This window comes from Neolamprologus brichardi, chromosome 7, assembly GCF_056152115.1.
Source record: "Neolamprologus brichardi isolate AB-2024 chromosome 7, ASM5615211v1, whole genome shotgun sequence".
NCBI lineage: Eukaryota > Metazoa > Chordata > Actinopteri > Cichliformes > Cichlidae > Neolamprologus > Neolamprologus brichardi.
This window is the reverse complement of record NC_142110.1, coordinates 62285871-62312354: the sequence shown is the minus strand read 5'-3', so window position 1 is coordinate 62312354 and position 26484 is coordinate 62285871. Positions and strand designations below refer to the sequence as shown.

The following is a 26484-nucleotide window of genomic DNA, read 5'->3' as shown; positions in this document are numbered from 1 at the left end:
TTCTTCCCTCCTCTTGCTTCCCTCATCCTCATCCCGCAGAGATCCAGCTTTATTGGCAGAGCTTTACAGATCCAATACCAGGAGATTAAACTAGTGTCCTTTTCCTCTTCTGTTATTAAAACAGCCGCTCAGCAAAGAGGGATCCACGGAGAAACATCCACGGTGAGACTTGTGTTTCTGTGTGAATTGCATGTGTGCTGTACAGTAGTTATCAGTGCATTATTATCCTAGCAGCTCGCAGGCCAGCGGGGATGCTCCCCTAAATTAATTCATCAAGGCTGCTTCATCTCTCCCAGAGTACTTTTTTTTTTCCTTTTCCTGTTTGCATCAACATGAACAGATCCCAAGTGCCTTGATGTTCCTGGATGTTTACACCATGTGTGAAGAAGGAATAAAAGAATGTTGATTTATGTAATGAATGCAGTGAAATAAAGTGCAAACGCATCTAAGTCAGTCACACAAGTGTGTGATTAGCTTGTGCGACATATTCATGTCATTTGCTGAACTGTGAGCGGTAACTTCTGCTCTTTAGATAGAATATGATCATCCATCTTCACTGTAAATGTGTTCGTAATAACTCTTCTTTTTACACAGATTAAACATCACGACAGTGTAGTATGCTGTGGAAGACTAGTGATTTTGTTGTTGTAAATTCATGTTTTTGACAACAGAGTCACAGTCTACCTCGGTATTCCACACCTGGACATCTTTCCTTCTAATTTCCAGTCAGCTCCCCTGGATGTTTTTCTCTTTAAAATGTGAATCCACGTTGCTGATTCACATGGAAAGCTACACTTCAGGTTTGCTGTTGGTAATGTTGAGAATGCCTTGTCAGTATATACAATACATATAATAAGAAACATTGTAACTTTGATATTTATAAAATCCCTGTAATCTCTGTAGCTCAAACCTGCCATCCTTCTTTCCAGCCAATATTTTCCCAGTTACATTTAGGTGTAACATTTCAGGCTGGAGTATGCACACCAGCACTGGGATCAGTGGGAGATGGTTGGGGTGGATGATGGGCATATGAAGCTCCTGCATGTCCCACTTTTGCATTATACCTTTCTCTGTGTTTGAGATTAAAAGCACTGTGGTTCCGGTCTGGAAAAGACTGTAATCATTTAATGAAATGAAAAATCATGTGTCTGATGATGTGTGTACATTTTTTTCCCTGTATTCTTCTCTGAACTGAACTGTTTATCAAATATTTGCTAAAAAATTTGAAGAATTTTGCAGAGTGCATTCAACAATAGATGTCTACCACTGCCACGGTTACTTTGGTGTAGAATTGCTGCTTTTGGATTTAATTTGCTGGAGTTGCAGCTGAGATTTTAAAAAAAAAACTGGTTCAGATGTGTTTTAGACCCTTAGTTCATTTCTAGTGAAACATTTTATTTTGGAGCCAGTAAAAATGTGAGTCTTTGCTGTTCAGATTTTATTATGGCCTTGTGATGCAGTCCTGTGGTGTTTTAATAGTCTCCCACGTGTCTCTTATTGATTGTTCACTTTGGCCTCACCATTGTGGTCACTGACTGAATTTGTGGATGTTTGCAAACACCTAAAACTTTCAGTTATATTTACTTGAAAACTTCAAGCGAAATACTTTTTGCTCTCCAGGTGTCCACTGCCTCAAATCTCCACCTGTTTTCTTGTAAGGTAAGTACTGTAAACATTTAGAGTTCCTGAACTCGTCTCTTTGTTGTCCTCGTTGGGAAAACTGCAGATCAAATAAAATGTTGAGGTAAAAACTTCGCTCCCAGCATTAAAGTGTTTCCTGCGCACTCACAGAGAAGAGAAAAAGTCATGTTTCTGTTCCAACACTTCTTGTACATGATTTGTACTGCCATGTGTACATTTTCACCTGTACCTGAAATAAAATGAAAGCCTGGAGCCCTTTGGTGTGAGCTGATTAATGTTCCGCGCTCTGCATATTCCACCCCATTGTACATCTCAGCCAGACTCCAACTGTGGCAATCAATTCAATCAGCAGTGCTTATGAACCCATTACAATCTAGCTGAGAGCAGGCGGGGGCTGCATCCTTCGACTGGCCTCAGAGTAATTACTATTTAGTCAAGCCAAAAAGGATGGATGGATGGATGGATGGATGGATGGACTAATAAAACACATCCTTAATCACTTCATGTGACTATGAATATGCATTACAGTGACTGGGCAATAGGAGTGGGTGTTGTGATATTTACACCCCCTCTGAGAACGCCATAGCACGTTGCCATGGTGACTAACGTGTCTTCAATTCTGAAGGCCAGAGGTCTTGCGGTGTTGCGAGGATGCCTGCAGGCCTCCAGGGTCTAATATATGATGTTGGAAATTCACGGGCGGCAGCGCGGCCAGAAACAGCCGAACCACTCTCACCTCGCTCGTAATTACAGGCTCAGCTCTCGGTCCGCACAAGAAAGGGTATTTAACAGCGCCGTGAGTGAAATTTTCAAGCATGTGTTTGAACCTCTGACCTCCCGATGACCAACATGCATTTCTGTGTCACTCAAGCAGGAGTCGTACTTCTAGGGGCTTCTGAGAGCCGCACACGTGGGAGTGCTCTGATGAGGCATTTATTGTTTACTGCTTCTTTTTTAACCCCTCAGCATCCACTTTTTAGACCTTTTTATTTCCCCTTAGGCAGCTTCAAGGCTGGCAAAATCCCATTCACGGCACTCAGTACTCATTTCACTTTGTTTCTACTATTCATTACGTGTTGTTTCGTGCATCACTTTATACAGATTTCAAACAAATTTTTTTGCACATAAAACCTGCAGCCAAACAGATCAGTGGGGTTAGAAAGGTGAAGTGTACCAAAGCAAAATTTACACTTCTTTACATATTTCTATTCTGTTCTGCTGCAAGGACACTACTCTTTACAAGAGGGAACCAAATGCACCCACTCCTTACCCAGCCTTGACCTAACAGCTACTGACATTTTTTTTTATTTGTATTCAATTCTTGTAGATTTAAAAGCCTCAACGCACAATCATCTAAAGCAACATGTGGTGAGAAGAGATGAAATACTGATAGAAAAAAGTTAAATAAAAGTTTGGTTGGTTTTAAAGCTTAGTTGAATATTTTGAGACCCAACAGCGTGTTTGTTTCACTGGCTCTCCAGCTTCAGAGTACACAGACTGGCTCTGTGTTACAAAAAAACATTTAGTCACGCTGGAACAACACATCAGGTGTGTTTCACCCCTCAGGAATCCAAGTGACATTTTTATGAAGTAAACATCTTTTAAAACACTCCATATAATGATTATTTTGACCATATTTTAATCACCTGAGCTAATGAGCACTACACTTACCTTTTTATATGTTGTTGTTTCTTTCTTTGTTTTTGGTGCTTTAAGCCAGCTATGACGCATACTGTAGGTAGTCTGGGTTAAAACGTATGCCTCTTGTGATTATGAAAAATATCTTCCACAGGAGAACATAAAATTAAACACCTTACCTGCAACTGTCTTTGTTTTCATTTAAAAGGGCTACTGCATGAACTGAGTAAAATATGAGCTGATCTGATTATGCATAAAGCATTCCCCAGCCTTCTTCTGCCCTCTGCTGTTCAAAGACTGTAAAACAATGTGACCCAATTATAAAAAATATCTATAGACTGCTTGAACCACCACATATTTGCCATAAATGCTGGTTTGTATTATAGGAAACCAAGTAGAGTCATTCAGAGGGAACATATATTCAAGGTCTTTAATGTTTACTAGCTTAAAATGATGGTTTCCAAGTTTAAAATAGAAATCATGAGATCCTGTGAAATCCCTTCAATCATGAACCATATGGTAGCTGAAGGCAGAGGAACTCAGTATTGCTTTCTAAGAGTTTCTTTGAACCACTGGACCATCTTATCCTAGAGCTTCGGCACTTTATAGGAAATGACCAGAAGAAGTTTATGAAAACCATCATCTAACTCACATATTTTTACACATAAAGGAAATTGAGGTACAGTAGATATTACTGAGCCATAACTTTGAATAATGTCCAGGCTGAAGTTTTTCTCCAAACACAGGGGCTATTTCAAAGCAAAAAAGCAATCAGAGATATTCTCCTTAAATACAGTGACATAGTGGAATATCTTGAATACTTACAGCTTATTTGGAACCACTTAATCTGTAATCATACATTTATATATATTATGGTACACAGAGAAGACGTTTTGGCAGTATTATGATATTCCCTCCACCTGTACTTTGGACCCAGTGCAGACACCACTGAGTCTACCTGCTCTATGCTCCCTTATAGTTGACATCAACTCTTTGCTGGAAGCAGGATCGGTGCCTTCCAACATTAAAAGTGCCTCAGTCACTCCCATCCTCAAGAAGCCAGGTCTGGACCCTGATGACCTTAAAAATTACTGACTGATCTCCAACCTTTGTTCCTTAGCAAAATCTTGGAAAACTCAATCAACATATGTCCAACCATAAGGTGGACATATGAACCATTTCAGTCTGGTTTCAGAACACACCACAGCACTGAGAGTTAGCCACAATGTGCCTCAAGGCCCTGTTCTTGGAACCCTTCTGATCCATTGATGATTCTTATGTTGACAACACACAACTTTATATCAGTACAAAACCCTCCACCCAGTTTCCTCCCCAATCACTTGTCACCTTTCTGCATTAAGTTAAAACATATAGGTCATCTAACCTACTCAAGATCAACAGTAATAAAACAGAGCTCTTGGTTGTGGCCCTCAGGGCCCTGCTCTGAAAGACTGTTGCACCATCTCACCATCCCCAGAATTTCGCAACTTGGGTTTCGATCTAGACTCCACACTTTAATCCCAGGCTCAAATCTGTCACTAAAGCAGTGTTTTTTCCCACTTAATGAACATCTCTTAATTTCAGTCATTGCTCACTGACTCTGTAGCAGAGCCCCTCATCCATGCCTTTGTTACCACACAGCTGGATTACTGCAGTGGGGTCCTGTTTGGGATCCCCAGCAAAGCCCTGGACAGGCTCCAGTATGTCCACAACTCAGCTGCCAGGCTTCTAACACACTCTCTGGCAACATATCACCCCCACCCTCATAAATCTCCATTGGCTCCTGGTCAAGCCACACATCATTCACATCATCATCTGACTTATAAATCCCTCAATGCCCGGGCAGCTCAGTACCTGTCCAACCTCCTTCACCTTTGGTTTCCTGAAAGGCATTATACAAATCCAAGTTATTATAAGAATTAGAGCCAAAGAATGTGAAAGGCTATAAATGACTTGATCAAAAAAACAAATTCATGGTAACATAGTTTGAAGAGTTTCATGAGAGGTGTTGTAGTCTGACTTGCACCACATTTGAATGAATCCATCCTCTGCAGTGCTCTTCATTAAATATGGAAACCTAAAACCAAAGAAATGCATTTAGTGAGTTTTAGTGTAAAACACTGAGACTGAAAGTCAAGCGCGGTGCGCGCTTTATGGTGTCCAACTGTGAGCAGAACCAGGAGAGGGCGATGTAGCTCTATGTAAAGATCACAGCATATATTCACATAATCAGGAAGATAATAAGCTGACCTTACCAGTGCAATGAAATAGATGAGGTCAAATTATCTACACCGGGAGATAAACAAGACTCTTACTCTTTGAACTGTGCAATGGTCATTGCTTCAGAGCCTGAAGTAGCTGAAGCCGACACTGCTTAGAAGAGATAGTTGCTCTAATCACAAGTCAAAGAGGCCAGACTGCAAAACAAAATGAAGACCCTGCAGTCACAGTGGCAGGTAGGCTGGCATTTAGAAATGCTCAGTTAGTATTAAGGAGCTCAAAATATGGCAAGAAAATATCCCCCATAGCATTATACCATCAGGCTGAAAACAGATGGGTACATACGTGTGTTTATGACCCCACCATCTCAATGTTAAACCTGAGACTCATCACAACATTTTTACCAATCTTCTGGCTTCAGTTTGGGTGAGACCATGAAAATTCTTCTGTTGCTGTAGCTCATCTGCTTAGCAGTCCACATGTTGTGAGTCCATAGATGCTCTTTAGCATACATTGTTTACAGCCATTAACAAGGCATGACTATGCCTACATGCCTAAATGCACTGAGATCAGGCCTGGACTGATAATCTGGCATACCGGGGATTTTCCCCGTAGGCCGATGCACTTTTGGGCCAATGAGCCAGTCTGAAGAGCCCCTGACAGCAGTCCATTGGTTCATTTTCATACTGACACTGGATTGCCCAATCAAATCTCTTAATACAACCGGCCCCTCTCCTACCTTTGCTGTAGGAAGACACAAAGAAGCCATTGGGTTGGTTGATTAAAGTGCTATAAAGTGCAGTTGAATAGGTTTAACTAATGAAGTATTTGGTGAGTTTATTATTTATAAGATAAAAATAGTGAAATAAGCAGATGTGTCTAAATTTTTAGATTATACTCTACTAACATTAATGTTTTGTACAAGTGTTTACAGCTGTCATTGCCTCTCACTCACAAACAAACTCATATCCTGAGAAAAAAAGGAAATGACACCAAATAAAAACGGGACACCGATCATATGCTTATGGATGTATTTTAATAAAAATAATTCTGTCAAAATTAAACAGAAAACATATTTCTTTTTTTTAACATAGTTCCAGTACATAGTTTTTTTTGTAATTATTATTTTTCCTTTTTTTTTTATATTGTTTTAAAGGTTTTACAAGTCATGCTAAGTAGAGGGTAACTCATTTCACATTTTTAAAACATTTTTATTTTTTTCCTAAAACTCAAAAGTGAAAATCTGAAACCAAAATCATGATAGAAGTCAACTGTGCACAGCTGCGGCGCCTAAATCAGTTTCTCTGGCCTCTCGGGAAGCCTCGGAGGCCTCGGGCTCGTTTCTACAATTGCTCGCGTCTCCTTTCCTTCTAACGGTCACTGAGCATGTCAGTGGCTGGATAATGGGGATAATGGGGGAAAGCTGTGTGGTAATACAGCTGAGATGCAGCCCAAGTCCAAAAACAACAGGACAGCAGCGAGATTTTTTTTCTCCCCCCCCCCTCTACAGGTGTGTAACAGAGGTTTCTCTTTCAATAGTGTGTAACAGAAGTCCTGTACAGCTGCAGAGGCAGATGCTGTGGGTGTATCTGTATGTGTAGTTATTAGAATAAATCCTACATTAGCAGAAGGTGTTTAGAAAAACAAAAACAAAACACCAGCTAAAAAGGTTTGACCACATAACCTAGACGGAAAATCTCTTATGAATAGAAATACACACTTCCGGGTGGATCAGCGCCGCTCGCCAGGTCACGACAAAACAGACAGAGAGACAACGTTTTGTCAGTCACACAATATCCGTCCACTTTGTAGAAAAGAAATCATTTCATATGTTTACAGAGGAAAACATGTTTATTGTTAAAACCAAATAATGAAACACATGTGACTGGGGTGGTAGTTAAACTTAATGCTTCCGACATACGGGACAAAAGTCTTCTCTTTTGAAACGCAAAACTAAAAATGAAGTGAATAATGCTGCAGCGTGAGCCAGCTTTACAGAGCTAACACTGTGAAAGTAATTAACGGGTTAGTTACTCAATTAATGTTTTATTCGATTGTGACTGGCTGCCATTTTTGTTGTGTAGAAACAGTATCAACCTGAGAAAGTTGAGTTGATGAAAACAAAAAGCTTTGAATCCACATGTTTAATAGTTCCTGTGAAATCCCTTCAAGATTTCCATTTTAGCTTTTCCAAATGCTAAAGAAAGAAAAAAATATCAGTGTTACCTCCAAATATATTCTAACTCAAGTGTGGCTCCTGTAAAATAAAAATGAAGCCAAAAAAGAGCCATTAAAGCATAAACGACTGAACTTCAACCAGGCCCGCTAACACGTTAGCTCATGTGTGTTACAGAAAGGAACACAGTGGCTTTTTGGTCTTTTTTTTTTTTTGCAAACATTTAAGAAACATTTTAGAAATAACGTTTTGTACTATTCGGCTATGTGAGCTTAAAAGCAGCTGAGCCCGCTAGCAATGTAGCCAGGTAGCATGTGGTCTTGCTAAAACAAAGGCTAGTTACTGTACAGTGTGTTTCTGAGGAGCAGCAAAATGATTGGCTGATTCAAAAGAATCAACCTCGTCAGCCACCAGTTAGTGAATTAGTTTGTGTTTTAGCTGCGTAGTTTCAAACAAAGTCCTTAGCAGACAAAATAAAGATGGCTTCTCTAACATGTAGGTGGTGAGGTACAGCTAGTTAGTGCTTTAGCTAGTTTTTTACTAACCAAAACTTACTTGATGATATTAGTGAAGCCTAACAGGCCTTTTTCGTCCAAGCAGATATTTTAAGTTGTCATGAGAAAAGTTACGTTTGGACCAAGTCTTAATGATGACTCAGTTCTATTACACACAAAAATGGAGCCTTGTCTGAATGGTTTCATTTGTTTTCTTACAAATTATATCTGTGTCTATCTCATAATAACGCAGAGTCTCTGCTGTGGAAAAAGGTCTGAGGGTGCCGAAACTGGCATGAAAACTGTGAACTGATCGTGTAAAACTGAGTAATTTAAAGTCGTAATATCTTATTAATTAATTTTAATATCAAGCCAAGTGAGAAGTGTCTGGAAGCGGTATTTCGTACTTCTGTTCGTACTGATCTGACTCATACCTGCCAGCATTTTGGTTTCGAACACCCAGAGATTTGTTGATGTCATGCACCGTCTACCTCGGATCATGGCTTGTTGCCCTACGAAACTTCTTACCCTAATGTTCTATTTCAATCTGCAGTGTTTGTACTACTGCACTAATATTGACTGCATTTACCTGTCACACACATCCTGGTTGTTATTCTTTAAGCGTGTCTTAAAGTGGTGCTCTCGTCTTTGTCGACGGGTAAAGCATTAAAGGAGCAACAGCTAACACAGGAATCCTGCTGTTGCACAGACACGCCTTGAATCTGTTTTGGCTGATAATATGTGTAGTATGTGGACTGCATGTAGATAGTAATTGAGAGACAGTCAGCTAAGAATACTCGGAGAAACAAAGCAAACTTATTATGCAGCTTTAAGTATGAGGGAAATGTTGTAAAAACAGGACTGTTGGCAGGTATAACTTGACACCAAAACAGGAAGTAGCGGACCTGAGCACTGTCTTTACTTGTATGCAAATCTCATTGTGGCCAGCAGCTAGCCTGAAGGGTAAAATGACTGTTTTACCATCATGTTATTGTACATATTGAAACTCTGGGACTAATTTGTTTTATAAACCTAAAGGGCTCTGTGTAAGGCAAAAAGAGAGAAACTTTCCCAACAACCAGAACTGGTTTTCACAATCTTTAAAATCAAAACGAAAGATCACACATTGCTCCCTAAAAAACTACACGTGTGTGTTCGGAAGATTTTTCTGAAACAGTGTTTGCAACAGCACATGCACACAGCAGGTCAGGCTGTGGAGGATGGCGAAGGAAAAAAGGGCAGCAGTAATTAAATCTCAGGGGGAGTGCCCTGAATACACACACACACACATGCACACACAGCGCTTGTTAAGCTGAGTTTGATACTGATTTCCTCAATACTGGCATCAAGGTGGCCATTAAAATAGTGTAAGACTTGGTCCTGAAGGCGGATGTTGTCGGTGCAGCTCTTGCCGAGCTCTGCCACCTGCAACCACATCGCTGATTGGTCGACGTTGTGGTTGTTACGGTAAAATCAAGGCTCCAACACCTCTAATATTCCACTGTAGTCTCTTGTCATCACCCTCTCTCCCGGCAGCGTTCGCAGCTACAGAGGACCTTCAATTATGTTTTTTTTCTTTTACATGGGTAAAGTTTTAAGGAAGTCTCCTATTCTTTGGGTAAAAAATTGCTAGCTCGCACAGACATATTAGAGTATGACTTGGAAGCTTTGTCCAGTGAATTTTGATTTTCTTTGACTTTCTGGAATAATTTTCATGACGAGTTTGAACCCTTTTGTATTTCAAGATCCGCCGTGTCTAATTGAAAAAAAAAAGGCCTACAGGTGTCACGATGACTGTGGAAACCAGCTTTTGGGTATTGTGGTCTGTGATATGGTAAACAAGAACATCAATACTGACAGCAGGGAGAAGAAATCCACCCGTTAAAACAGAAGGGAAGAATCAGAAGGAGGTTTACAATTTCTTTGTTCCAGGATGAGCACAACAAACTGACACAAAAGAACTAAAAAACAAAAGAAAAAAAAGGCTAGATGAACAGAATAATAATTATCTTTAAATAGTGTCACACATTTATTTATTTTATAATACTAAATAAAAAGGAACCTTTCTTTTCTCTCTCTCTCCTCTGCCTCTCTTGCCTGTTCTGCTGGCTCGGTCTGATGGACAGCCAAATGCACCAACGCTCCTTCCTCCGTTGCCATGACAACTACCTGCTGGACATGTCTTCTCTCAGTGCTACTTAACAATAACCTGTGGGAGAGATGTGGGGTAATGAAATGAATGTAGCATGATTGATAGAAATACAGCGGGAGAGCATTTTATCCTTTTCCTCCCCCCCATTTGAGGCATGTGTGCACATTAGCTGTAATTAAAGACAATAACAGATGGAGATGAAGGTCGTCCTCCATCCATACCTTTAAGACAAACATGCCAGTCACCATGTAAACCTTACTATGAGTCACATTCAGTGCCCCGTTTCAGACCTCAGATAATTACAGGATTTATAGGCTAAGCTTATTTACAATGTCCACCTCACAAAAGGATGATTACTCCTAAATATGAATTTACACACCTGGACCTGGGCTAGTGCAAAAAGTTGTCTACTCTGGCGAAGGAGCAGGAACCGGACCGGACTCGGGCCATGAGCTGAACACACTCCGTGGCCTGACCGAGCGCTAGCATCAGCGGAGGCTGTTTAGGCAGATTTTGAGACTCTGAAGAAGAAAAACACAAAGAATCACAAAGAAAGTAATCAAATATTCTTGCTCCTTTCTGCTTGGCTTGAGATAGTTTAGGTTTGCACTGATCATCTCATCTCATTTTAACAGATATTACAGCTGTTTTCAATGTTTGTGAAAGGCAACATTTCTTACTGGTGGCAGAAAATGACAGCTCAATATTCATATTAATATGAATCTTTGTATGCCTTGGGGGAAAATCCAGTGAAAATATCAATAATGTCAGGATTGATTGATTTTTTATTTGGTTTTTTTTAGTAAATTTGCTACCTATGGCTAAAAGCAAGGAAATAAAAAGCAGTTTTAGAATATATGAACATAACAAAGTTTTTATAGTTTACCCCTTTCAAGTTGGTTTTTATTTTTGGTTTTATTTCAGTTTAGTTTCAGTTTGTTTCCAGAGTAAATTTTCTTGTTTTGGGTTAGTTTTTATTGTTGGTTTAGTTTAGTTTCTATTAGTTTCAGTGTTAGTTTTAGTTTTAAAGGAAAATCAGTACAGGTATTACAATAAAAACAGAACTTTCTGAAGGTGTTTTAGGGTATTTCTTCTATATTTCCATTTCATTTTAGTTTGTTTTCCAGGTTCAAAATGTCATTTCAGTTAGTTTTAGTTTTGTTTTTTTTTAGTTAGTTAATTAAAATGTTTTTTTACACCTTATAACCTTGGTACAAGCAATACACACTGCTCTAATATGTGAACATTAAGGGAATTAAGTGTTGACTTTCTTAACCACATGCCCTTTTGATTCACTGAATGCTTGTATAAATGCTGAGCTCTGTTAAAGATGGGAACAACCACACAATCTGGTTTGTTTACATTTAGCTCATTTAGCTAACATGCTAATGTTTTAGCATAATATCTTTTATAATTTTTAAAAACAACTTTCTTTAACCCTTTTCATTTATCTTTAATAAAAACAGTGCTTGCTTCCACTTTATGTGTATTCAAGATTTCAAGCAAACCCTGAAAATCTTGCCATACTGCAATCTGTCTATTGAAAGGTTTCTAGCCATAAACCTCTGTTCTTGGCTTTGAATGGTGTTTGATAACAATATTCTATAAAAATAAAGGACATTTTTTTGGATTTCTATTCTTATATTCAACAGAAAATCCTTATTCTGTTGATCTTGTTGGAGTTGCATATGGAACTGCAGCAACAAAACAATGTCATTCAGCAAAAATCCCTGTGTGTGTTGATTTAATTCTTGTAAAAAAGAAAAAGACAAAAAGCAATCTTTGTAACATCAAATGAATTAGATGGCCACGAGACTTTATAACACCATCTGTTGCTGCTTTCCTTGATTTAGAGGTAAACATTTTTGGCTTTTAATCAAAGGCAAAACCAGAATGAAGGAGTTCTCTTAAAAAGTTTGAGCACATACGGTACTGTGTAAGTCTTCTCCATCATGTAAATCAAACATTAAAAGTAATTCTGCAGGAGCTAAACATGTTATTTGTTGAATAAAAGAAAACTTACTTTATAAAATGTATTAAATATAAAAACATTCTTGTATTTCTCCAAAGTAGGAAAGCTTAAAAGTGTACAGTTTAAAGCTTGTCAAATGTTAGAACTTGGAGGCATATTCGTACATTTTCAAGAGATAGTTTACTATGTATCTGGGCAATTTACTTAGGGGTCTAAATACCAGCACTGGCCCTTTCAGAGCTCTGATATTATCATCGTTAAGGTAAAGAAGACAGAAAGTCATATTTGTCTTTTCTTTGCACAGTTTTGTATGTATGAGCGTAACCCACAGAATATGTTTGTGCTTTGCTCTTTACCCAGTATGGCGCTGTTGAGGGCAGAGCAGAGTGACTCTCTCTGCGTAGGGTCTAACTGCTGGCCCACGGGGCAGTTCCAGGGATCTGAGTACGCTAGCAGGCTGAATGCATCCTACACAGAGACACAGCGAGAGACGCACACACACAAACACACACGCAGAGCCTTTGTGAATGCAACACAGCTGAATCCCTGCAGTGCAGAACACTCTCCAGCTTGGGATTTCCTTAATGGCCCTAAAGCTACAAAGTATTCATTAACATTCTGGGCACCAGCTAACGAGACACAACTGTTTGGCCAGCATAAATTATGAAGACAAGTCATAAGAGCTACTGTCCTGCATTTACTCATTTTATTGTCTTTCCTGTCATGTCTTTATCTTATTATACCGACAGAAAACTACTATATCACTTAGAGTTAGACAAAAAGAGAACAGGTGCCTTAATCTATCCTAACCAGGCTCTTTTCATTTTTTGTTTCCAATATTCACCGGTCCACAAACACTAAAACGTGGATAACCTAATGAGTGATCATAATAACTGGGAGCTCTCGTCAAAATAACATTTTTGCTGAGATGACTGGGAGCATCTCCCTGTATTATTATAAATAATACAAACAACTAATAATGCTATTCTAAGTATTCTTACTTTAATGAGGGTGATGACATGATAATGTTGCCTGCTGACTATGCAAGTGGGTATTTAGTGGTATATAGGCCTACATTTCTGCCCCCTGGTGGACAAAAATGAGAATGCCAAAACAGTGTCCCAGCACATCATTTCAATACATGCATAACCCTCTTTTGATGCTTTAAAAAGAGGGGTATGTATAATAATATCAATACAAAATGATCAAATGATACTAGAAAAATGTTTGTTTTAAAACTTAAAAAAAACTGAAGAAGTTTCACGTATCTAAAAAAATCCAGAGATAAATGGTTTACTCTGGTCTTTTTAATTAAGTGTTTTTTATTTACTTTTTCACCATTTTTATTTGTGTTTCTTTAAATTCTTGTCAGTCACCTGTAAAAAACACTTTCAACTGTAAAGATGAAGTGCCCTGCAAATAAAGACTGATTTAGGATCTTCCTGTATATTGGAAACTACTGCTTGTCAGAAATAACTTTGACTTTATCTGTTTTACAACAGCACATCCTAAATCATAAGTCCGTCCAATTTCTGCAGCGTCCACAGAATACTATAACCAGGACTTTAACTGGTGCCAGCAGAAACAAATCTCCTCAGCCCACTCCTTGCATCACATCTCTTGTTTGGCATTGTAGCTGTTTGTTGAGCTCGAGCCCATGTGCAGTGGAATGTGTGTGTACCTGTAACATTTTCTTGTGTGTGGTATTCTTGCCGTACTCCTGACACAGCTGTTCGTTGAGCGCCTGCAGCTCCCGTCCAAACTGGATCATCCTCTCTGTGGCTGCTTGGTTCCCACCACAAAGCTGTCTGCTGTGACTACAAACCTCATCTGGTGGAGAAACACACACAAACACACTGTAAAAACATCCTAAAGAGAGGTGGATCAAGTCTAAAGCAAGAGGAAATATAAAGGCTAGAAGCAGTGTAAAGACCAAGACGTTTTCAGGAGTGTGACTGAGTGCACGTGTGTGTTCTTCGTGTACCTGTGACTCCATTGCCAATGCTGTTGTCGTCTGGCTGAAGGATCTCTTCATGTTTGTATGTTCCGTTCATGATCCGCGCCGAGGAGCCCTCAACAACGCCGTTGGTGTAGTGCTCTGCTTCGATCTCCATCTCACTGTCACTGCTCACACACACACACACACACACACACATACACACACACACACACACACAGAGTGTAAAAGACAATATTAAGGAACATTTTAGGCCTGGGTAGGATCACAATAATGAACTATTTAAAAAACATGCGATCTTTACTAACACCCCCCCAGTGCCAAACACCTCATTTGGAGCATCGGAACAAATATTCTGCACCCATTAACACCTTTATTAGCTTATGTTATCTCTCTCTTATATTTATGCCTAAAATTAAATAATGAGGGGAAACATCCTCTGCCATCACTGAACGATCAACTGTCAGCAGAGCAAACATAATACAACCTGCATCACCTCAATTTGGCTCCATAACTGGGGTTTTGGTTTAACCTTGGGTTTGGGTTGGTTCACTTCTTATCATTGCCATTTTTAATCCAGCTGCACACCTAACCTGCTTCAGACTAGGTTACATTCAAGAACAACAACTCTAAACAAGTGCATACTGACCAGTTAATCTCTAGAAAATAACATCACCATTCCAAGATGATCCCCCAGACAATGTTATGCACATAGTCTATACTTTCTAGAGATTTTCTAATGTCTGCGTTTCCCTGATGAACATTAATAAGAAATATAAATTCTTAGGTCTTTGCTTTTTCCTCCTCCTGGCTGCAAGCGATTTAATTTTTCTGCAAGCGCTGCAGTCGTCAAACAGGGCGGCTAAGCCTTTTACTTGTTGACCTTATATAACATTTGCAAGTAAGCTTACCTAATGGTTTGAATTATGCTTTTATATTTGTTCTGTACTTGCTCTCAGACCGTTTAAAGGGTTGCAACTGAAAGAATAAGACTGACAGTGTTTTACAAGCCACTGTTCATTTAAATAGCACATTAAGTTTTTTAAGGTGTAATGACAGCCTTAACAAGCAAGCTGTTGGGTGCCCCAGCAACAAGTTAATTTAATGGAATACACAGCTGTAATTACAGTCCAATCTGCCTGTTTCCTAATGACAGAGCTGTGATTCTGATAAGGCTATAAACGCACATTCTTGCCTCCTTTCTTTCTTGGATTTAAATGTGCTTAAATTAATATCATGTTTTTCAAGTCAAAGCACTTAAAGTGCTTGACTTTGACTTGCATTTAAGTAAACTTGCAGCTAGATTTGGTATCCCTGAATTATCGAGTTGATAACCACTTACCTGGATTCCAAAAGTTAGGGTAAGTGAAATGAGATAAGGGAAAGATATCCTAGGCATGCTCAACTTGCACCACAGTACAGACTCCAGGTCTACACGTATCAGCTGTAAAACAAGCTGTCAGGGCTTCTCACCTGGTTTCCTGGGTGCTGTTGGCGCTGTGCGGCTGGCTCTTGGTGGAATCGGAGGAATTAGACTCAGAGTAGTTGATGGATGAAGGGGAGGAGGAGGAGGAGGAAGAGGCAGAGGAGGACGCGCTGGGGTATTTGATGCTGCCGCTGCTGCTGTGGCTCTTTGACTTGTTCGGGGGAGTCACCCCGTTACTACAGGTGGGGCTGTCTGAACCTGGTAGTGAGTAAAGTAGGAGAGGAAACAAAGACCTATAAATAAACTTAAAGGTAGAGGGAAAGCCAGTCCTGTTTGTGTGATGTACCTCCGGTGTGCAGGTGTGTGTTGCTGGCTCCGTGGTGGGGGCTGAGGCACGGTGAGCCGGGGTAACTGTCCTGGGACTTTGGGGAGCGAATAGTCAAGCAGCGAACCTCACTGTCTGTACCGTTCACCATCTCCACAAACTGGCGACACCTAGAGGCCAGTTTATATCAGTGTTACTGGTATTCACCGGACAATAAGCTATTTAAATATCAAGCAGATTTTACATCCATAATAGCTGTGGCGGCAAATTCATGCTTGCCTTTGAACCCACCCTTTACAGCAAACTTACTTCAACATGAATAGTAGATTGGGGTTGCGTTCTAACAGGCCAGGATAAAGCTGCTGAGTTGCTTCTATGGCCTCACCAACCCGCCCTGCCAGCACTAGCTTCTGTATTCCTATTAGATGAAAAGCAGAATGGTTTTTACAATATACTCAACATCTGGAGAATTCAAGCTTTCAAAACAAACATTTGAAAGAGGCCAATACATCAACAGAGACAAGTAACACCCCACACCCTCTAATATAATAGAGAAAAATCTAATGATTCCCTTTGAGCGCACACTGCTTTGTGCACTCACTCTGTCTGTTCTTTATAGATGTCTGGTCCTCTTGTATCATGGTCTCTGTAGCTCTGGCAAAGGCTGTTGCAGTGGCACAGTACCCATGGTGCACCAAGTAGCTGGACACCATACTAGGAAAAAACAAGGTATATAATAAAAAAAATCTTCCTTCTGATTCCTCCTCACTAACTTTTAGATTTTTATCTCACATTTATCTTTCTCTGAAAATATCAAATTAGAAATATTTCATCTGTATGACGTTTACACCAAGAAAGGCAATGTGAATATGGACAGAATAGTTTAGGTGTCTTTGTGACTGTGGCATACAGCTTGAGAACATCTGTCCAGAGTCAAGATAAATATTTATACACACATGTAGTATTTTCACTGTTTCATACAGTTTTAGAAATGTAATAAAACCGCTGGCCAGCATTGCTTTTAGCAAATATCAATAAAATAGGGGGGAAAAGTGTTTTAGAGATTGTTTCTCTAGTGGGATTTTTTTTTGCAGAAGAAGGAGAATGTACGTAGGATGACGTGCCAAAGAAATATTCAGTGATATCAGTGTGGCTCTGTGCTGTGTATTTAACAGTTTTAGGATAACAGTGGGGCTCTATGGTTAAAGAAATAAGATATGCGCACACAAAACTTAGTGGGCTGATTCGTTATTCATTGTCAGAATAACAAACATTTCACTTTCTGGGTACTTCCTGTTAAATATGAACTGAATGAGCTGAGGGGAAATATTACATGATATCATTAAAAGCGCTAATGAGCTCTCTTAAAAGGAAATATTAAAATATGTTTTTATCCACTGGTCCTCCTCCACTGTAGATATGCTACTGGTATTTTTCCAATATTTTTTCTACCACTATCCTGCACAACATTGCTGCTGTCATTTTTATGGCTTTGAGATAAAGTATTATAGTGTGTGTGTGTGTGTGTGTGTCAAGGTGTTGGAGCTGAATCTTACTTCTGTAGGACGGCCTGCCACTCCCCCAGCCGCTCGCCTATGGGAAAGCGAGCGATCATGCCGTGGATCTTGGCCCGCCATTCGCTCATGTAGTCCTCGATGTCGAAGACAAATGGCTGCTGGCCAAAGTTGGCGTCTACGATCTCACCGGGGGTCTGAAGCCCCACAGTGGGGTACAGGTTGGGCTGGTAGAAACGTAAAATAGTAAACAGAACTGATTTGGCACTAAGCAACAATAATATTTACATATTATTTAAAAAATGAATACATTACAGCGCTGCATCAAACGCTTCAAAAAACAAAGCCTGAAGGGGAATTTATTATATTTTCCCCTATTTTATAGCATATCTACACTTATACAGTTGTTGGTGATCATACTAACAGTGATGATTTCCAATAATCGGGTCAGAGTACCACCACAAATTTAAAAGGTTTGGGATGCTGTGCAACAAAATTCAATGATTTACAAATCTCATAAACCCATATTTTATTCACAATAGAAAATAGAAAACATATAAAATGTTTAAAGGCAGACATTTCATTATTTCACAAAAAAAACTAATTTTGAATTTGATGGCAGCAACATGTTATAAAAAAGTTGGGATGGGACAACAAAGGGTAGTAGTACTTTATTTTTAGTAGTACTAAAAATAAAAAGCTCCAAATAATTTGATTAATTGGCAAGAAGTCAGTAACATGACTGGGTATAAAATGAGCATCAAAACTGTTTGAAGAAATTATGGAACATTTTCAGAATAATATTCCTCAATGTAAAATTCCAAAGACTGACAATATATCAAAAAATTGAGGAAATCTGGTGAAATCTTTGTGCGCAAGGGGCAGTGTTGAAAATCTGTAGAGGCCTGTCTTTAGTTCAAAAACTGAACACGTTTGGTGAATATTGTCTTGATGCATTCTCAGTTATCCGGGAAAGTAAATCTCCAAAAAGTTGATTCTGTTCATCTGGACGTAGCGTTTTCTGGGAGAAACGTTTCGTCACTCATCCAAGTGACTTCTTCAGTCCCAGCTGACTGCAGGTTTCCCCAATCTTATAAACAGTACATTTGCATAATGACTGAAACCAGCCCACTGAAGGAACAATGGGCTGGGAGGTTGTTTATAAGACTGGGGAAACCTGCAGTCAGCTGGGACTGAAGAAGTCACTTGGATGAGTGACGAAACGTTTCTCCCACAAAATGCTACGTCCAGATGAACAGAATCAACTTTTTGGAGACATTCGGTGAATAGAAATAAATCAGCACAGAAGATCCAGGACTTCTGAGCACCCTGAATGCTACATCAGACAAGATTGGGACAATATTCCTCCTCAGTTTTCAGACTGTTGTTAAAAGAAGAAGGGATGCCACGCAGTGGGAAACATGGCCCTGTCAAACTTTTTGAGAAGTGTTGCTCCCATCAAATTCAAAATGGTGCATTTTGTCAATTTAAACATTTCACATGTTTTAAATGTTGTGAATAAAATATGGGTTTATATGATTTTCGATTTACTGCATTTCATATTTATTTGCATTTTACACTGCGTCCCATCCCAACTCTGTGATGTGTGATGAGCTGTTCATGGCAGTTAAATTGTGACAGGATGGAAACACTGATGGTGTCTCTCTTAGGCGGAGCTTTAATGCTAACTAGCTGCACACGTCTGTATTTTAGTGGCTGTAAACAATCGAAATAGTTCTTACATGAAACTGCTTAAAACAAAGTCTGTGGACTTTTGATGTAACTTGGTCACAGTTTTTGAAAAGAAACATTAATGCAGAGTTCCCCAAATGGATTTTTGTGCATTAAAGACCATGAAGTGCAAATTTGTTCTACAAAATTAAAAACTTGCTAACTGAGTAACTCACACCAAAACGATCTAGATGGGTAAAAATACATAAACTTGGGTTTACCAAAATCAAATGGAATGGAATACCTCGGGTTCCATAATAGACAAAAGTCACTGGATAAACAGCTGTTTGTTGGTTTTTGCAAAAAACAAAAAAACAACCCACTTACAGGATATGAAACTAACATCAGCACTCAGATGAAGGCTGCTTGGGTTAGATGCTGTTTGGTTTCTGCGTGTACAGCTACTTTGAACTGTGGAGACTGTAGTCTAATTTAAACCAATCTCTCCAGTAAAATGTTTTTTTTTTCCTTTTTGAAATATTACAGTCATATCAGCCACTGGATCCAAAAACACAGAAAGGGTTTCTGACCCCAAATGGCAAAATAAACTGCAATTAGATGGGCAGCTGCACAGTTGATATCACTTACACGAAACAAAAATTATTAAAATTGGGCTTATTAATAAAAGGAAAGTGTTGAAGGGTTATGATGGGAAAACATGGCTATAATGAATACTTACGGGGAGGTCTGTGAAGGCAACACCTAAAGGACAGAAAGACAAACCCAGTTAGAGTTAAGAACGTACACACACATTGGTTTCAGTTGATGCTAAATGACATTTTATCAATTCATTTCAAATAAAATGATCTTAACATGTACACCAACCTAAACTGATGCCATTTTTGGTGTAAAAGCAAGTGTTGTTAATGAGGTTGACGCAGCAGCCAATTACATCACCCGTGGTGAATGTCGGCCCGTATGGTTGGCCGGTCCCGGAGGAGCAGAAGGAGTGTCCGTCATCTCCATGGTAACCGTATGAGTGCTTGTCCCATCCTAAAATAGGACAAGGATTAGGATTAGTTCTTGCATCTCATACTTGAACCATGTGAAAAACGTGTCAGTAATCAAAACCTCGGTGACAAACACACAGTCTTACTGCTGCACGCATAAATTGGGAGCAGCTCAGTATGAAAAGTATAAGCAGCTGGGGTGAAGTGGCTTGCTTGAGGTCACTGCTAACAGGAAGGAAGAGAGTTACTCATTGACTTCAGCAACTCAAATTTTCCCATCTGACTGCCGCTGCCCACAAGGCGGCTCATAAAAACTGACACTTTCTGAGTCTGCAGGCCGTCCTCCCGGATGGCCAGCAGGAGGACTTTGTCTGTGTAAAGAAACTGGTGAGTCACTGCCAACAGGAACAGCAGCACAGGAGGCTGCACCACAAGACTAAAGGGCACCAGGGGAAGAGAGGACGATCTCATGATGTACTAATTACATAAACCAATTTCTTGTTCCTGCTGGTAGTGATGTATGTGTATACAACAAAGGTGAGTCACTGGTAGCTTATTAAGGCAAATGAGTAAGAACTTAGCATACAGTGCAATAAATTCTATATTTGTTGATATTTTTTAAGTTTTTACAGATCCGTAATTTCTACAGATAAGCAGAGTGTTAAATTCCAGGCTGATAACGGTGCTTAAAACAACAGCCAAAGCTGAAACCGATGTTATTTTTCAGTTTCTTTATTTTTGAAGATTTTTTTTATCCTTTGTATCAAGTCAACGAAGTCTGAAAATTGAACACAACAGATATGTATCTGCTTTTGTTATCGGTAAATACCATCTTATACCATCTTCGGTCAATAAGGCTAACATCAGCCATTACTGCTATTTGACCCATGTATCAGTGCATCCCAAAAAATTTCCTAATAACATGCTACAAAACTTCCAAAAAAAAGCTATCTACTTGAGTCCTAGGGATGGGGAAGCCAGCCAGCCTAATCCCTCTTATACGCTCTTGTTTTATCATTGTGAAATAATGTTTCCAGTGAAATAAAATACCAGTTGGTCACATTCCAATTAGCTGATTCATTTGGACTTGAGAGCCCTTTGGATTAAGCAATATGTGCTTGTGACACAGCACCAACAGTTATAGCTATGTCCACAAGCTTCAGACTACATTTAGCATCTTAGCAACATTTGCTAATTAGCAGTGCATTTACAGTTGAGGCCAATGTAACCACACTAAAAATAATAGTGCCAAATAACAGAATGAAAAAGTTAATCCTCAATCAAATATTAAGTACAAGATGGTTTAAACTAAAAGTGACTAGCAGTTGCTGACATACATTGTTATGGACCACAAAAAGACACATCTTATGCCTTCTAGGCTCATCGTGGGACCACTTGGGAGGATCCAGTACCCCAGGCATGCAACCAAATGTTTTAGTGTGTCTACAGCTGACCTCATAGACTTCTGTAAGTCTATATTCCACAGTTTTTCAAAATATTCAAGAAGAAACACTAAAAAGTATATGTGAAGGACACTTTACAGAAACTTTTATTAAAAACTATTACACATGTAATAGTTTTTAAATTGCAACTGCAATGGGTTTTCTAGGGAGTCCACTTTGTGTGTCTTTCCACATCATTTATTTCATCAGTAATGTCCAGACAGTTACTCCCACTTTGCTCAAGTTTGCTTCTTCTGTTGCAACTAAGACAAGGTAGCTTTCCTCAGCTCTCGTGTGTAGCCAAACATAGCACCGCAGGGTTCTTGGGTATTTCATAACCTATTATCAATGTTAACGCTACCCATATGTCATCTGTTTATTTTGTAATTGTCAAACATTCACTTTTCCCAAAACAGCCTCCAGCGTGACAGTTGTATAGATGAATATCTACAACTAGTATTAAAGCACCCATGTTATGACTTGCATCTTTCTAAGACACTCCATTTAGTTCCTGTCTTGCTACAGCTGCCCTTTTCAAATATACTCTTTCCCATTTATCTCTAATACACCGTGGATCCCACTTTACCAGCAAAGTTCTTGCAGTTAAAATATTGCTTAAAAAGGTTTGGGATCAGTCTGAAAAGTCTTCTTTTTTTTTTTTTAATGCAAGTTTTTCCATGATAAAACTACAATTTGAGTCTGATTACAGTCTTAAAATGCTCCTAAAAAAGCAGCTTTTTGTTTAAATCAATCAGACATGTTTTAAGAAATAATGGGTATTCCCTAAAGGAAATTGCCCAAGAAAACCTGAAGATTTCATACAGTGGTTTGTTCTACTTCATTCACAACCAGGATAATAGAAAGAAAAGTGGCACAGCCCAGTCCACAATTCAGAATGAAGACGTTGGAGATCAGCATTTCTATTTTGAAAAATAAACATAAAAACAGATGCTTCACAGATGTGGTATGAAGGTAGTAACTACGGTTGTATGACTTTATTTATTAGAAGATTGCTTTGATGAGTTCCCCCTTTTGAGGAAAATTTTTAAGAGTGCAACTGATCCTACCATGGATGATGTTGTCAATGCACATCAGTTATCAGCTGTACTAACTATTCAATAAGAATTATTAGATGATAAACTTGCGAGGTCCCCCTTTGTTTTACAAGAAAAATATTCACCTCCCCCCTCAAACATTTAGTAAACAATTAAGCAAATACAAGTAACCTGCAATAAATTACAGGTAGTAATAAAATAAACTATTAACTCTTTTACGCTACGTCCACACCTACACGGGTATTTTTGAAAACGCAGCTGTTTCTGTTACTGTCCCTCCATTTAGAAAGGCAGAGGCATCACGGTGTAATTATTTTACGTGCAGTTGTTTTTTTCCTATGTAATAATATTCAACATTGCTATCAATACATTTTTCAAAAAATGCCTCTCTGTGCAAAATGGGTTCAAAAACATAAACAACTGTGGGATACTGTTTGTCCGTGATTTGCACCAAGGGAACAAATCGTGGCAGGAACGACCTGATGTTATTTGTATCCCGCTGTAACTTTACTGTATAAAGAGCTAACATCTCCAAAATGTCAGGAGTAGTTAGTCATTACAACAAGTGTGTGTGAACTAAAAATCAAGAATGTGGGATACTGTTTGTCTGTGATGTGCAGAGCCCAGCGCTGCTCCCCACGAAGGGAAACACAATTCTGCAGGGAGACCTACCTCGGCACTTGTACAGGTGAAACCAAAGGGAAGATGTGCTTCACCATATTTTCTAGTCTTTGGCTTAGAATGAAGTTGGTTTGGAAACATATTCAGCGATGCTTCATCTCCTGCTTTGCGTTTGAGTGGGCGCCTCGTGCTAGCAGTGTCCAAGCGTTTTTTTTCCCCCTTTTCATACCCCCCCCCCCCCCCCCCCCCCCGCAATGGCTCTGCACCCCCCCCTAGGGGGAGTGCCCCACAATTTGGGAAGCTCTGCACTAGTTAACCCAGTGTGCTACCGGACAACTTGCTGAAAATGTGCTTCAGTACATTCCTATTAAAAATTTTCTTGTTTTTATGTTTTACGTGTTGTTTGGAATCATTACACAAGTAAACACCAATAAAATAAAGTGGTACAGAATAACTGACAAAAGTGGGACCAGCAAAGCCAATAATCCAAGGCAACAACAACCCGTATGACCCTTCAAAATAAAAGTATATGCTTTACACACAGCTTGGCACAGTATGCAGTGCTACAGACTGCAAGATTTAACCACCATACAGTACAGTCTAACCTAAATAATTCTATACCGCTCTTTGAGAGGATGTAAAACGACCATATAGGATGACATGTCTATATTATCCTGCCTGTCTAAGACAAATAAAATGATACTAGTATTGATCTGTTATTAATTCCTGTATCTCTTCCAAAGCTAAAATGCAGTCTCATACTGTCTGAGTGATAAAGTTACATAGATCACCGCCTCTTTGCCCGAGTGAATTATATCAGCTGTCTGGTTAATCGCACAGACTTGATCTAAAGTTATATGGAAATATTCTTCTATAGCACAAGGAAAATTGGTAAACTTCACAAAATCAGACCTTGACTTTAACTCAATGAAACCTTAAGTTTTGCATGAATGGCTCAACATGAACTGAGCACCCTGAAAGTGACCTGAACCGGACTGTGTTCAGCTTCAGCTCTGTTGTGTTTCTCCTCACTTGCAGCTTACATGTTGTTGCCAAAAAGCAAAGCAGGGTTAGGAAAAGTAGGTCATGGGTGAGCCGAGATATTAGATGCGTACTTGTATGTGCACATGTGTGTCTGTGAGCATGTCATAAAATACTAGGCTCAGCTGGACATGCATCTTTGTATCTGTATCCTGTGCATTGGGGTACTTCTTTCAACTTACACAGCACATATTGTCCTCTGTCCCTCCATGTGTTTTTGTGCATAAGTGTATATATATGTGTGTGTTTGTGTGTGTGTGTGCGCGTGTGTGTGCGTGGTGAGGTATTAGATTAATCTGCTGACAGGGATATTGCCTCTAAAGCCAGGCTCGCTGCTCCAACATGCTAATGAAATGGGCAGGCCTCCACAGCAGGATCAGGCACAGAGGTCAGCAGTGGAGAACATTGTACTATCACAGGACGCACAAACACATACACAAGGACAGTACTTTATTACATTTTTGATGTATAACCATAATTCCAAAAAAAAAAAAAAAAGGGATGCTGTGTAAGATGTAAATAAAAGGAATGCAGTAAATTGCAGATCTCATAAACCTATAACACATCTGAAAAAATTAAACAGAGATATGTTATTATTTCATGAAAAATATTAGGTTGTTTTGAAAATGATGGCAGCAACATGTCCCCCCAAAAGGGGGCAGCTGGGCAACTAACTATGCTAGCTGGCAAGAGGCCAGTAAAATGATAGGGTGTAATAGAGCATTGGCATGAATTTCACAGATGTAAAGATGAGCAGAAAAAACTAAATTTGGATTTTTGGAAACATGAATGCCATGTTTTCTGATTAAATAGAAAAATGACCATCCAACTTGTTACCAGCACTAAGGTCAAAACTTATATCTGACTGTGACGAAATGCATTACTGACTATGGAATTGGCAGCTTGCACATGTGGAAAGACATCAGTGCTGAAAGATATATACAGGTTTTAAAGAAACATGCGCTCCCATCTAAAAATGTGTTTTTAGATGGGAAGGTATTTCATAATTCAGCAAGACAATGCTAAGCCACATACTGGATTTGTAGTAGAAGAGTCCAGATGAAAAATTGGCTTGTTTACAGTCCAGATCTTCAGTCCAGCAGCTGATCTCCTCAGTTAATGTGTACGGACTGCTGTTAAAAGGAGAGGGGATGCTACACAGTGGAAAACCAAGCCCCGTCCTAGGTTTTTAAGGATGTGTTGGTATCATTAAACATTTGATATAATTTTTTTTAACACGCAAGTTTAATCTTCTATCACGTATATTACTGTATTCTGTTTTTATTAACATTTTACACAGTGCCCCAGTTTTTTACTTACTCGAGTAAAATCTGAACTCACCTTTTACAAAATGTATTTCAAATCCAATAATTTTATAAAAATTTATATTTTACATTAAAACAAGAAAAGAATATGATTTATGTGTGGTTCCAGATCCCATAAAAAATGAACATCCACAGTTGTGATGTAAAGAAAAACCACAGAACCACATGACCCAAGGTAGCTCCTGCCAGCAGTGAGGACACAAGTAATACCTACACAACACTGGTTTTACTTTCATTTCTGAGCAGTTAAGAATTTTGTTTTTAAAAAAAGAAGAAACCAATTAAACCAAATGACAAACATATATTTATTAAATTTCTTGGGCTTTTCCTTTGGCCCTGATTAAAATTTCTCTCCTCTGAAAAAAAGAGAAAATCCCTAACTTAGAATATTTGCAGTTCTATAAAGATGCATCTTCAAAGATCTGAAACTTTACAAGCATGAAATACTCGCTCTTTTAACTGACTTTTCAGAGATGCTTGAATCTTCAGTTTCAGCTTTGAACTCTGGTACATCTGACAGGTTTTCTTTTTTTAAGATTTTTTTTAGCACTTTGCCTTTCATTAAAGAGATGCAGCAGAGACAGACTAGAAAAGTGTGTTTTTTGTAAAGCAGGCAGGGCAAAGTCATGCAGCAAAGGTTGAGCAGAGAGTCAGCTGCTGAGAGCATTTTTTAGAAAGTGGTGTGTGCCCTAGACCAGCGGTCCCCAACCTTTTTTGCGCCACGGACCGGTTTATGCCCGACAATATTTTCATGGACCGGCCTTTAAGGTGTCGCGGATAAATACAACAAAATAAAACTAGTAC

The 26484-nt window shown here is 39.1% G+C and overlaps 1 protein-coding gene across 2 annotated transcripts in view; it reads right to left on the bottom strand.

Moving 5' to 3' along the window:
• Positions 1–6516: 6516 nt before the first annotated feature.
• ranbp10 (RAN binding protein 10) overlaps positions 6517–26484 on the bottom strand; it is a 39090-nt gene continuing 19122 nt past the window's right edge. For both annotated transcript variants that reach the window (XM_006797415.3, XM_006797417.3), the window contains exons 4-15: positions 20072–20239; positions 19926–19948; positions 17558–17742; positions 16603–16715; positions 16311–16419; positions 16023–16171; positions 15724–15934; positions 14278–14417; positions 13975–14123; positions 12650–12761; positions 10701–10842; positions 6517–10378 (exon numbers count right to left, since the gene is read on the bottom strand). In XM_006797415.3, the coding sequence (XP_006797478.1) occupies positions 10712–10842; positions 12650–12761; positions 13975–14123; positions 14278–14417; positions 15724–15934; positions 16023–16171; positions 16311–16419; positions 16603–16715; positions 17558–17742; positions 19926–19948; positions 20072–20239 (1490 nt within the window). In that variant the 3' untranslated portion in view covers positions 6517–10378; positions 10701–10711. The remainder of the gene's footprint in view (positions 10379–10700; positions 10843–12649; positions 12762–13974; positions 14124–14277; positions 14418–15723; positions 15935–16022; positions 16172–16310; positions 16420–16602; positions 16716–17557; positions 17743–19925; positions 19949–20071; positions 20240–26484) is intronic.